Below are 14,932 nucleotides of genomic sequence, written 5' to 3' on the forward strand. Positions count from 1 at the left end.
ATTTGTTACAGTGCTGGTTAATGTCAAAACATTTCTAGCCACTATGAAGTTGTAGATGTACACTGTATCTGCTAAAATTGTTGACTGCTGTTGAACCTCAGTGCCTTTAATCTGTAATTGTTCCTAGTTAAACATTACAATAAACACTGTCCTACACCATAGAAAGTCAATTTTCTTTAACAATGAAGCACTAATTATTACTTATAAAATTATAATGGGGAATATTTGAAGTTGTTTCTGTCTAGGTTGTCATTGTCTCTAAGTTTGAGAGATTTCATTAATGCCTATAGTTATGTACAAAAATAGGAATCCCCTATTTTTGTTCAATAGGTTTACTTATCAAAACATAATTACTTTATCTAGTCCTCATCAAGTGATAAAATAAAATAGGTGACAAGCAAAAATAGGTGACAAGCAATACATAACATTTTCCATTTGATTATTTATTCAACAAAGAAATAGGCCCAAATGTGGAAGCCATTAAATGAAAAACCAAGAACACATTAAGAATCTGTAACTTGGAGAATTATCTTTTGGGTAATTATTAACTTTATGAGTTTTGTATCATTTCTGTTACATTGTATTGGAGGATGTTTGGCTCATCTTCTGTACAACACTGCTTTGCCATTAAAGAAGTTTTTCTATGATTTATAATTAAAGCATTCAAATGACCTTCCCCATCAAGGCATTAGAAATACAATAAAATCCACTTTGGATATAAGGAATAAACCTGTTAAATATTTTCTTTGAGCAGTTATCTGTCATGGCAGTGACTAGGATTAGTTCCAATTTTAAGATTTATACAAACTGAGCCTGTTGTCTACTGCAGACTCTTCAGACTCACCAACTTTATAATGAACACAGCCTTCCAGGTCTCCTACTGAAATCCAGCCTTGCCTCTTTTCCACATCAGGGTCATTATGTAGGATCTTGTTACGAAGCCATGATAGATAATACAATCTCAGTTTATTTTTTTTGCCTAAAATAAGAAGGCGAAATTAACAATATTTACATGTCACACTTCTGCAATTCTGTGTCAGAAGGAATACATTTAATTCATCTCCACTATGATGTAATGCTTCAGGGCCTAAATATACTCATTTCCTGAAATTAATAAGAGTGCTTGCTCTAAATCCACCACAACATGTTAATGGGAAAAGTTAAATCTACATAAGCTGCTGTATTGTTTTCCATTATAATGTGTACCTGTAACACAATGTTGGTCAAAACATCACAGATTCTAAATGTGTCTAAAATGATGTCTTGTATCAGCTTTATTAATACCTTCTTCATTACTGATCATTACTAAAGGATGCTATAGATTAATAAAGTATCTATCTATCTATCTATCTATCTATCTATCTATCTATCTATCTATCTATCTATCTATCTATCTATCTATCTATCTATCTATCTATCTATAGCACGTTTCAGAATTTTAATTGAATAATTCTGACTTATCCCTAGGAATAATATACAACGTCAAGAACTGTGAGTGAATGACAATGGCTCTCACCCAAACCTCCAATAAAACAGATTATGGTAACTTCTTTTTTCTCATGATTGTTCTGTTGTTTGCTGCATAGGCTGCTGCTCATGAATCCCGTGGATGTAAACCTCAAAGGCCACTTATTAAATAAGCAGTTTCACTGTTGTCTTATTGGTTCATGAAGTTTTCTTTACAATTTGTTTTTCACATACTATGCTTGTAACTCATTTCTAAGTTTAGTACAGTGAAGCAGTGAGACTATCAGAAAATTGTATCACAACAAAACTGCTGCCAGAAAAAGTTAAACAGAAGTACAGTAAATAATACAGAAATTGATCAGCCACATTACACGAAACTAAAACAAAAAATGTGCTCAGATTTGGTCAAGCCGCAACCTTCTGCCTTTACTTTTCCCAAAACTGAAATAATGACTGAAACCACAACCCAGTTCACAGTTCATTTTTCAATTTCTGAGGAATCCTGAGGTTGTTCACACTTAATCAGTATTAAAAATCACACAGCTAGTGAAGTTGTTATTTTTTCACAATAATAGCATACTACATTTGTCACGGAAACTTCAGTTGTTAAGTGAAGTATAAATTACTTAAAAAAGCTCCACTATTGATGTACAATAGCTATCAATGGGAAACATAAAAAAAACATGAAACAAAAACCTTCTAATTTACTCAACATGCTCACTTTGAAGCAGCAAAGCTTCTAATTTCAGTTATGTTCAATGAAATAAAATGAATCCGGAACACATTCACTGTATTTAGCGAAAGAAGGATGCTGTATACGCTCTTTTCTTTTTCATGTAAATAAAAGCCAGTGTAGACTTTCAAGTAGTATAAAACATTAGTAGCTATATATCATAATACCTTTTAGCTAGAACAGTTTGAAAGTATGCATACTCAGATATGAAATCAGAATTCCTGTCAGCTGTCTTTCAGTACACCTAATAGTTTTAAGCTATTGACTTGTAGCACTATAGAGTGCTCAGAAATTTGTTGCTGCCACTCAGCTCAATAAAAAAATTTGCTTTAATAAAAGTTGTCTGTCCATTCCTTCTGGGTTTGACTACTTCTTCCAGTTAAATATTAGAAAATGGAAAAATGTCACCAGAGCTCCATGAATGACGAGGAATGAAAAATTATCACCACCAGCAGCACAAAAAAGCCTTGTGTGACAAAGCAGGCTCATTGCTGAATACGTCTAGGTTTTCGACTGGCGGTAGCAGTAAGTCTCGCTCTCTCCAGCAAATACATTCATCCTTGATAGGCATTATTTTACATTTTGTGCATGTGCACACTTCAAAAAATGCATATGTGAAAACTAAGCAAAAAAAAAAAATGAAACTGGATTGTTTTGCCAAATCTGCCAATGGAGTAAGATTTAGTAAAAGAGGCTAAATAATATTAATTCAAATTATTTGAAAAGTCAATAAATATTACAATAAGGAAGGCAAGATTTAATGGCTTGTTAAAAAAAACATTTCGCTTTCTTGGATTTTTTAAAAAATTGACCACTAATTATTAATTATCATTTGCCTGACCGTACAGACACTAGGGGCAAATTTGTCCCTCTCTTTCAACTCAATTCATTCTCTCTGATCTTTTGATCTTCAGTACATATATATCCTGGCTCATACAGAAAAGGGTTTTTTCATTCTTGTAGTTTGACATATAGATGGTATAAAATGAGAGCCTTTTTACTGTACCTAAACCTTTAGAAAAATTACAGTTTTACCAAAAAAAAAATATGTAATCAGAATACTTGAATCAATATCAAATGCAACTGCAGCACCACCATTCACAAAACAATACCTAAAAGTAACCATACTTCATGGGGTGAAAGATTGTTGCATGTGTATAAGAGAATGACATGAAGCCTAATTATTTAAATCTTGTAAACACAAATTATATTTTTGCTAAAACAATATGACATACACTTTCCATATACTGTATGTATGAGCAATCTCAAGATATGAATCAGTAATCAGATTCTTAGTCAGTACCTGCTAGTGCCACTAGAGATGAACTCAATCAGCACACTGCGATATGAACAAGTTAACCATGACCAATAAGCGTCAAAAGAAGAACCCATAATAGCAGAGTTTATACATTGTACTTTGATTTTTAAACATAACACCCAGGGCTGGACATCATTGATTTTGAGAATAAAAAAGGCCTATACAACCAGCGGACACAAACACAACATATGCACACCACATAATAACAAGTAATAGCTGAAAGTTAATTTTATACAAAAAATGCTCAGTTTACAAGTGTCATGCATTTTTAACTTTTTCCACAGTATCCACAGCAAATCCACAGTATTAATTTTCACATAATTTTTCTTCCTTTGCAGATGGAAGACTGATATAGCACTACTCTGACTCTAATATTAACATTTGCCATGAAGTTAACTTTGTGCTCTATATTAATAAACATTATTTCTAAATGAAGTTAATTTTGTGCTCTGTATTAATTGATGAAATTTAATTTTGGTTGGTCTCTAAAATATGTTCTTGTTTAAAACACAGAGAAAACATCCAAACTCCACACAGACAACAACTAAGCTGGAGATTTGAAACCAGGACAGCACACACGTGGCACAACAATGTAACCAAGAATAACAATGTAACACCCTACTTTAAGGAAATTATTTGAAAGTTTTTACTGAAAAAAAAAAACTAATATAAAAAGTGGGTGAATAAAAAATATATACATAAAGACTCCTACAGGCACTTTAAAAATATTTAGTTGCACTGCAGCAATTGAGTGGATTTTATATGCATCTCTGAAATATCTCAACACTTGAAGGAAATAATAATATGTCTGTAAGTATGCTCAGCATGTAATGAAGCCATCCAAACCTTTTAATGACACAGAAAGACTGCCTACATTACAACTCTTCATTTTTAGGCTTTTAATATATCATCACACTATGAATAATAATTTATAAACTGGCCTTTTCCTGGAAACAGAAATGTACCTGAAATGGTGATGAGAACATTAAGCCCTTCTAAAACATCCATCTGCTGAAAGCGTCTCCTGGTGATCAGGGAGTAGACCTTCCCTTGTCCACTTCGGTCCAGTAACCAAAGGCCATTCTCAGTGCCCACCAAAAGATTCACCCCTATAAATAAGGAAGGACAATAATCAACCCAGAACCAGGAATCTGTTATGATATAACAATAAGAAAGGTAAATTACTGAAACTGCTCAGTTCAATAACATGTTAGTATATTCTGAAGGCCTTACTTGGGAGGAGCATCTTTGTCAATTAAAGGATTTGCTTGAGAGAAATGTGTTAAATCCATTAAAATGTCAACTAGCTAAAGGAAAGGTGCAATACCTGGGTTATTTGATTCTGGGTGAGGTCATTAAACCTCAGGTAGAAGAAGTGGAAGCTATTAAATTTAAAGATCATCCTAAAACAAAGCAACAAGTTAGGTCCTTTTTATGGTTGGTGGTGTTATATCATATATTTATTTCTATTTTTTTTTAAATTAGCTATACCACCTAAAACCCTGCTGTATAAAACTGAACCCAACCTAGTAAAGTGGTCTCCAGAGAGCGTGTTTACAAAATGCTTTATTAATTGAGCTCATGTTGCAGTGTCCTGATTTTAATCTTCCCTTTATTGTTCAAACAGATACAGAACATCTGGAAGAGTCTTGGGAGCTGTCCTACTTCAGGATGAAGGAAAAGACAGACACGCTGCTAAATTAGTCAGAAATTATTAATAGAAAATTGTTTCCTAGAATGTCTTGCAATAACATGTGCATTAAAAAGTCTTAAATACTACCTTGTGCAACTGTTTGTAGTTGAGTCAGAGCACTGGACATTATAAAGGCTAGCCTAAATGTGAGATACTAATGCATGGGTGAGTAGATGGTATCTTTCACTGCTGCTCTTTTAACTTCAGGTCCACAATATATCTGGAGAAGAAAATGGTGTTGCAGATCTGTTTTCCCATAAATTGACTCTGGCTGCTCTTCCGCCTTTCAATTTTGATAAGTAATTATTTTTCCTGTTGCTGATGTCTTAAGCTACAGTGGTAGACACATATGGACTCTCGTTGATCTATGTGCCAGATGCAAGAAGGACATACATGTGCATGTAAGTTTGCCATAAGTTATATCTGCTGTAATGTGAACCTCATTTGAATTACAGGAATGGTGGATGGACTTCAAAACTTAAATTATTATGGGTGAGCGAGTAATAATATTTTTATTATTATTATTATTAATTCTTTACATTTATATAGCACTTTTTTCACTCCTCAAAGTACTTTACATAGTAAGTGAGGAGCTACTTCAACTACCACTAATGGGCATCATCCACTTAGATGATGGGCAGCCATTTTGTGCCAGTACGCTCACCACAGTGAACAGTCAACCATTTTCTTTAGGTTTGGGTCCCAGCTGTTCCGCGGCTCCCAGTAGGGAGCCCCATCTGAACCTCATCTCTCCAAGGCTTGGGTCCCAGCTGTGCACCTCGCCATGCCTCCCTGTACTTAATTGGAAGTGAGCAACGTGTCACTCCCCACTCCACCAACACACTTGGTGGGAGTGACTCCTTTTGGCTGTCTGTATTCTCTCTCTCTCACACTGATTCTCTTGCATTCTTGCCTTCTCTCCGTTCTTCTAACCTCCGCCTCTATTCTTCCTTGCTCTTTCTCGAGTCTTTCATCAGTTCCCTTTTGTCATGCCGGCTCATCTCTTATATGCCTCCATAGGTGCAGTGCCTGAACTGCAAACTGCGGAAAGCCAATGGCACAGGTGTGCTCCGTCTCAATCACCCCACCAACCTCCTACAGCTGCTCAAGCACGTACTCTCATGGAGATCGAGCCAGCTATTTATTTATTTAAAACAGACCTTCTCACGCTTAGCTGCGGATCCACTATTCCATGCTGTGCAACAACCTTTTATCCTCCTGGGGAGCTGGTTTCCTCCTGACAGACCAAATCACAGTAAAGTTTTCGTGCCACATGGTTGGCTTTGTTTTGATTCACTTTCGTATTTATGTGATAATTTGCACAGCTGAACAGAAAACGTCTTCTTTCCTCAAGAAAAATAGTACCAGTAAAATGCAATAAAATGATTATTTCCCGATTCCTTTTGTTGTTGTCAAACGTGTCAGAAATACAGGAGGTGTGGATCAATACTCGACAATTGTCTTGGCTTGAATAATGGACATATTTGATACATTTTTATGCTCTGGAATAGACCAAGAGAACAACCAGTTGGTTTAAAGGCAATGACTACATGCACCAGAATGTACTGCCTGTAGCTAAGAAAAATGTTGCTCTTTGAAATGTAGAAGTACTTTACCCCACAAAGCTGCACACAGAATCTCTGTGTTAAACTTCTTCTTGTATTTCCGTATTTCTGGTGTGTCACTTTGAGGTCGGATGTTTGTTGGATTTACATTTACTACCGATCCTTTTCTGGCATTCTCTCTTCTGAAGGGTTCCAATTTTGGATTCCCTGGAAAAAGATAGCAAACACACAGAAATTAAGAAAAAAAAGTTCAGTCAACCCAATGCCTGATTCTCAGTGCTATCCAGACTTAGTGTTTTCATCTATGAGTCTAAATGAATACAGATAGCATTATTTAAAAATATGTCTAAAACGAAAATATTTTGGTCTCAAATCTAAGAATACATTAAGAGAATAACAGGATGTGAAATAAGGGTGTTTTTGTGTAGTATCTGAGAGGTGGGCAAGAGGGTGAGTGATGAAACCAGGTTGATGGAATGCCAACAGTCAGTATAGGCAGACCAACCGACACTGCAGAATTATTGCTTTACTTTTGTTTACTTTAAGATTTTGTGTTGCCTCTGTGTTTATCCATGCCTTGTGTGTATGTCAGATCTCCTTAGCATTACTCTGGTTGTACAGGGTCACTATTTTTCTTCTGCTAGCTCTATATTTTTTCTTTTCCATACAGACTATCCAATCTCTTTATAGGCTTTATTTACACCCGCCTGAATGGTTTATAAGCCGGCCTTTCCAGTCTCAATGCTCTCTCTATCGCATCAGCTTTCACCATCCTCTTCATTAAAAAAGAATGAATAATGAACAATAAACATAATAACAAAGTAGACAATTGCTTCCTATTTATTGCCTTCTCTTTAACAATTTACATTTTTGTTTTGTTAATGTTTTTCTCATTAATCTTTATATCCATAAAAAGATATACTTTACTGTATATAATCCTTATATTATTATTGGTATCATTTTATAACTGGTAAAGTATTTCTCCCTTTGCTTTATTTTATGAATATTTCATAACTATAACCCAGATTTTAATTTTTCACTACCATTTCTCCAGCCAATTTGTCTAAATTTGATTTAATATTTCATCAAAGGTAAATTACAAGGTACAAAGACCAGCTTTAACAGAGCTCATCATCATATCTTATCACGCCACTGCCAAATCCAGGTAAGAGTGGTGTCATTAGCATCCTTAACATGTAGGGCCTCGGGAACATTCATGGAGAATGTGGTCCATTGTTTGGGTGGGCTCACCACTGGGACATTCAGCACTCGTTGTGAAGCGCCATCTAAATAGGTTGTCCCTTGTTTTGCAAAGCTTTGACCTAGCTAGGTTAAGCGTGACCCAGTCTTTCTTAGAGAAGGATGTTCCATTGGGTAGATGCTCTTGAGGTGTAGGAAGAGCTTCACTGGGAGGGCTACAGTTAGTCTCTTGCCACCTCTCGAGCCTATGTTTTGTGGACTACTTTGGATTAAGGGGTTCCACTGTGGCGAAACTCCTACAAGAAGGTAGTTGGCGATTCACCTCCTGGTGATGGTGAAGTGGGTGTCTGGAGTCCATCAGTTGCTTGAACCTTTCTACTCTTGAACTACTTTCTCGTCGTAAATGGGGAGGTGTGATCCCAGCCGGCCTGTATAAAGCAGGAAGGCACGTTGTTCGCAATGTGCCGGTGATGATTCGGTATGCACTATTTAGCTCAGGGTCAACCTTGTTGACATGGGTTGACCTAGCCCACACTGGTGCGCAATACCCTGCTGTTGAATAACAGAGTGCCATGGCCGTTGATCACAAGGTCTTAGGGTCTGCTCCTCAGGGTGTGTTTGCTATTTTGCTAAGGAGATTATTCCTGCTGGATATCTTCTTTTTGAGTTTAAAAATATGTTCTTTAAAAGACAGTGTCTAGTCCAGAGTGATGCCTAAGTAAACAGGATGTTTGATGTTCTTCAGTACTTCATTATTCCACCTGATCTCTAGAGTTGTGTTTGCTTGTCTATTGTTAAAATGGAAGGTACAGACCTGTGTCTTCCCTGGGTTGGCATTAAGGAACCATTTAGTATAATACTCTGAGAGGTTGTTGATGGCATTGGTAAGTCTCTTTTGGATATCTTGGAAGGAAACAGACTGGGAGGCTAAGCAGACATCATCTGCATAAATGAACCTCTTAATGTTGGTGAACACAGGCTGGTCGTTGGTATAGATATTGAACAGAACAGGAGCCAGCACTGAACCATGAAGAAGTCCATTTTTCTGATTCCTCCAGCGACTCTTTTTACCATCCATTTCTACATAGAACCTTCTGTTGACCAGTAGTGACTTGATTATATGAACCAATGGACTGTTTTGTATGGTTCTAACAAATTTCAGAAGCGCTCTGTGGTTCACTGTATCATAGGCAGCAGAAAGGTCTATAAACACTGTCCCTGTAATTAGTTTCTGCTCAAACCCATCTTCAATGTATTGAGTTAGGTTCAAGACTTGGCCACAACAGGATTGACCTGGGTGAAAGCCTGCTTGGTCTGGTGACATTTGATCCTCGATGGTTGGGGATATGCGTGCCAGTATCATCCTTTCATATACCTTATATAACATGCATAACAGTGAAATTGGGCGGTAACTTTTTGGATCTTCTGGGTTTTTTTCATGTTTCAGTAGTGCCACAACTTCTGCTCTTCTCCAGATCTTCGGGATGCGATATGATGTGGCACAGATATTAAACAATGAGAGAAGCCACTGTTTAGTTTTATCACCAAAGTGCTGTATGATCTCTGTTGTAATCCCGCCTAATCCAGCAGCTTTACCAGGCTTCAGTTGTTTTAAAGTGTTATTAATTTCTTCTATGACAAATGGATCAAAGTGGTTGTGACTGGTGTTCATAACTCAACCCATGTCTTTTTTCATTTTCTTGAGATAACCTTTTTCCTTATTTGGTGGTTTCCCGTTGAGTAACAACTAGTGTGCCACTTCATTAGGTGTTACAGCTGCCGTACATTTGGGAGGTTTCTTATCAGAATTTAGTTTCCTAATTGTAGCCCAGGCCATTTTGCTATTACTAATCATATCGATGTTCACTATGACTTCCTTCCACCGATCTTTCCTTTCCCCACTTAACAAGGTCATTAGGGTTTCCCCGAGCTCTATTGTATTCTCAGCAAAGGGGTCCTCATTATGTGCTTGAATGTAATCTCTGTAAACAGCCTTGGATTCTTCAATGAGGCCTAAGATGTACTCTTTCCTATAGCCCCTTGGGATGTTACTTTTAGAACACTACAGTATGCTGGAACTCTGCATAGCACTGTGGGACGGATCTGATATTTAAGATGTTAGCTTCCAGGTCTGCTGTAAATTTCTCCCATTTGGCTTTCAGAAAGTTAAACCTCTCTAGGTCTTATTATGGGCTTGATGTCAATTAGGATCAGTCAGTGTTGGGATTTAGGTATGGGATTTGTGGTGGACATTTTGAAGTTTGGGTAGTGTCTTGATGAGGCAAAAACTAGGTTTGGAGTGTACCCTCGTTTCCAGCGAGCACTTTGGAAGGATGGCTTGTCTTTAGCATTGTAGAGAATTGTGAGATTATTAGCTAGTGCCCATTCTTCCACAGCTTCTCCAATGTAACAGAGCTAATCTGGTAGACACTAATTGGCAACAGTGGCTTGTATGAGCCTTGTCTTAGTCTCTTTACCCTCATTTCCACTGATTTTTAGCCAGTTTGACAATTTCAATCTCCCCCCTCTCAAATACTTGAATGATTTTTTTCTTATACACATAACACAAAAAGGGGAAAACATTGATTCACCTTAAATCTAAGGGTATAAGGTTACTTCAGTGCAGAAAAAAATAGCAAAGTTGAAGACATGATATTTTGGTCGTTTAACCTTTGCAGGGAGTGTGTCTGAAAATTTTATTATATATACAGTAAATAATTTGTGTAACCTCCTACAAGGCTTCACCTATTTGTGAACTATCTTACAAGGCTTAATGAGGTATTTGATGTTGACAACTCAAACACGATCTTCAGAGAGTTGCTTACTTATCAACAGTAAGACACTTTCTACAAAAACTCTAGTAACCAATTTTCTGAACAGACTGGAGACCCATTGTGTGGTTCTAATCATTCCAGTGGGACCAGATATGGAGACAAATGCATTTATAAGTGATACAGTGCTTCCTGATACAACAGTTTCCAGTATGGAATATTATACTAGCTAATGCTAGGAGATAAAGGCAAGAGTGTGGTTAGGTGGTAATCATATGGAAGATCTAGCCTGTAAAATGGGTAGTCTTAGGAAGGAAGGGGAAGATAAATGGTATGATGTTTCCATTCCTGAGAATCTTGTTTTGATGAATACTGTGGTACTGTGGGATCTATACTTGGATATCCTCTGTTAGTGAAAATTGTACATTCCAAGTGCTTTATTTAATTGCTGTAGAATCTATTTAGTCTGTGTAACTACAAAAAAGGAATATGTTTTTAGTGCTTCAGGGACAGAAGGAGCTGCAGAGGATGTGACTGTTAAGTAAGTGGTTTTATACAAAAAAAAGCAATTTAAGTTTAGGTAGGTGGGAAAAATGCAGGATCTGGCACAGCTAGGTTCCACCTTGGTATCCATAGAGGATTTTCTGACCTGGTGATCAAAACTGCAAATCTGAGTTCAAGAAATTATATATCTGATTGATTTGTAATGCAGGTTATAAATCCAATATAAAACAAAAATCCATTTTTGAAATAGAAAACACTGTATCAACCAGTTCTCAAAGTCTGAAGAGGGTATAAATGGAAAGGTTTTATAATGGACTTCTCTTGAAAACATATAAGGCCTGTGAGACAAACACTGTTAGGAATTAAATTGATTACGGGACGATAACAGTAAATGTCTTCTCTTGCTTGCCAGAAAAAAAAAAACATTAACAGTGTTCACTATTCTGAGGTGGTGTCCTGCACAAGTCTGAAACAAGCCAGACCTTGCTTAGCTCCCAAGATCAGGCATATTCAGGGTAGATAAGCCATAAACAAAAGATGCTGAATTTTTGTTCCTCCTTGAAAACACACAACTGGAGCTACAAATGAACAGATAACTTAATAAGGGCAAATCTAATTATAACAGTAAAGTTATATAATAAAGTATAATGACATAACACCTGCATTTAAATTGTTACACTGGCTTCCAGTTAAGCTTAGGGCTGATTTCAAAATTCTCCGTCTTATAAATAAACCTTTAAATGGCAAGGGCCTTGCTTACCTCTCTGAACTTTTCATTGCTAACAAATCAGAGTTCGTATTACAATCTCAAGATTCCAGCCAACTAAAGATTCCAAAGATTAACAAAATAATATTGTGAGGTCAAGCTTTTAGCAACAGGGTCTCCATGCAGTTGAATGACCTGCCTGGCTATATTAGAGATGGCCCTGCAGTCTCAGGCTGAAGACTTGCTATTTTAGTCAATTATACCCTGATTAGAGCTAATGATAAACTGGACATATTGTGTCTGTTTCTTAGTCACAAGTGTAAAAATACAAGTATTAAAATAATTATGAACAGCTACCAAGCTGTTTTCCTGCCATGGTGAATACACCTTAGATACTGAGGTTTGGAATCAAAGAATGAAAAGATTCTGCCATTATATTAGACAGCCCAGCACTGATTTTACTGTAGAAAGTCCACAAGGGGGTGAGTAGCTAGTTGACACAGGTCTCCAGGATTGTAACTATACCTGATCCTGTCTTTAACTTTCTCTGTTATAACTGACGGTGGACTACCCAGAGGTTTATTTTCTCCAGGAAAACTGTTGATGGCAGTTTTGTTTTTTTCTCCTCCAATAATGGACTCATATTGCTAGGCTTTATTTACTGTATGTTAATCAGTTTGGAATTGCTTTGTCAGTGTGTTTAAATAAATTTTTCTTTATGTGTATCCATGGTGTAATAATTTGTTAAGCATGTATTTTTTGCATTTTACCTGTGAATTTGTTACAGTTCTGTAAGCCTCAACTCAGTGTAGAGCACTACAGAAAAATAAACTTAAAACAAAAAACACTACACATTCATAAATTAGTAAGAATTTCTGCAGTAGTACTACAATTTGCAATATAATCTCTATGTGATTGAATAGTATGATGCATGTTAGTAATACTTGCATAACAAAATGCATTCTAATGGATAATTCACTGGTAACATTAGCATAGCTGCAGAGATTCCCTTGATGCTATGGCAGACAGACAAACTAAAAATAGACAAAATTAAAAATAAAGGCAATTCTAAAAACAATACCTTACCAGGACTTTGTGACACGGGGCTTACTGGTGGTGAAATGTGCATCAGTCGAGAATCAATGAAAGAAGTGAATGATGAAGACGAGGAGGAGGAGTTGTTTTTTCCTTGTGAGTTGGGGCTTACTGGGCTCTACAGAAAGTTAAGAAACATGTACTTCAATAAGACTTACAGAAAGGACAACATTACCAACAGAAATCATTACTTACATACTGTTATTTACTACTATGCTACACGCTCAATTTCTTGACAGAGTGTACTTTTTCAGCATCATTTTGCAGAATAAATAGGCACCAAAGCATTCTGAGACTATGGAACAGCACTGCCATCTAATGGAACATGGATGAGTTACAGGAGATAAATAATTTTTCTATCTCAAAAACAAACTGTATTGCATCTAGCTTTTTGTTTTGCTTAAAAGGCAACATAAATTCATGATTCTTTATAAATATGTAATTATAATAATTGCTTAGTTGTATTTTTTACAGTTGTACCATGATCAAGGAAAGCAACATGCACTCGGTCACACAATGAGTACAGTAAGTGCTGAGGAGTGGAACAGTCTAAGTGTATTTGAATATGTTAACCACAACTAGAGGTCAATCAAAATCATGTGCTTTACTATTGTACAAAGACAATAGAAAAGCAAAACTTTAAGGTTTCCACTGGCAAAAGACAAAAATGTCCCTAAAGTTGCAAAAGTCCCTTTAGATGAAACTGAAAACGATCCACATTTACAATTTACCTTTCAAGTAGGCCTGAACACCTCATAATCAGAAGAATGAAACAAATGTTTTGTGTAATTCTTATTGTTTTGCTTGTATAAACAGATGACATAATCACGTAGCAACGAAACTTGATTTTAACTTATCTTGATTCCAAAGAATCAATTTATTGCTATTTATTATCTCCATCTATCTTCAAGCTTTCTACCATACATTCTTCAGTCTGCATAGTCTACCTCAGCAAAGGCACCCATATCAAGCAACAAGAGGCAATGATCTAAGAACAAGTACTATCTTTTTGCAGAAAAATTGTTACTAAAGGAAAGGATACTCTTCTGAAAGACATACCCATTCTTCTGTAAAAATATTCACATGTGATACTCATCCCTCATTGGAAAATAACAGCTATTTTGATGATGAAATATGTAAAAGTCCCTTCAAACTCCATGGAGATATGCTGGAGATGCAACGTTGAGAGATTCCAAGGGAAACACTGAGTCTGAGCTCATGAAGTGTAAACATTTACTCTATGCCAATTTTATAGGATGGGCTTTAACAGCATTGCTGTCATTTACATTTATTATTTAATCTGAAAACTTCCCCCAATTCAGAGGGTTGTATTTTTTATGGTGTGCTGAAAACAACTAACATGTAAATTGATGGGTTTTGATGGAGAGGACTGGAAGGCTTGCGTCGACATCTGCGGAGATCCTGGGGCAACAGAATTATGGCTTTGTCGTAGAAGGTCAGGTAAGTGCTGATTCTGATTATACATATCCAGATGTCTGTGCCACTGAAGCTTCATTGCGTCTGCTCCATTCTGTAGAATAATGAACGAGAGAATGTTTTCATTCAGTCATCATCCAGAAAAATGTACTTCGGAAAAAGAAACATTTCAAAAGTCTCATACACAGACATGAAATGACAAATACTGTATGTCTATAAACATTTATGCATAAACAGATTTTAGGTTTGCACACAGAAACTGTTTTGCTATAGTGTGGTTCATTGAACTGAACTGGATTAAGCAAGTTTAATGATGGATGGATAGATGAATTGGTTTTCATCTACTTTGCTATAGTCTTTTTGTCATGTCTTATTATGGGTTCTGTGATCCTTTCCTTCTTTTGCAAGCATTGTTATATATAGGGACAAACTCACACTGATAC

The 14,932-nt window shown here is 36.3% G+C and overlaps 1 protein-coding gene across 1 annotated transcript in view; it reads right to left on the reverse strand.

The window, feature by feature from the left end:
- Window positions 1-14,932, reverse strand: part of si:zfos-2326c3.2 (TRAF2 and NCK-interacting protein kinase) — a 125,547-nt gene that overhangs the window by 20,012 nt on the left and 90,603 nt on the right. Inside the window, 5 exon segments of the mRNA XM_028815689.2 lie at window positions 845-979; window positions 4,484-4,627; window positions 6,828-6,983; window positions 13,044-13,170; window positions 14,413-14,583. Of these exon segments, the coding sequence (XP_028671522.2) occupies window positions 845-979; window positions 4,484-4,627; window positions 6,828-6,983; window positions 13,044-13,170; window positions 14,413-14,583 (733 nt within the window).

Source organism: Erpetoichthys calabaricus, chromosome 12 (assembly GCF_900747795.2).
Source record: "Erpetoichthys calabaricus chromosome 12, fErpCal1.3, whole genome shotgun sequence".
Classification (NCBI taxonomy): domain Eukaryota; kingdom Metazoa; phylum Chordata; class Cladistia; order Polypteriformes; family Polypteridae; genus Erpetoichthys; species Erpetoichthys calabaricus.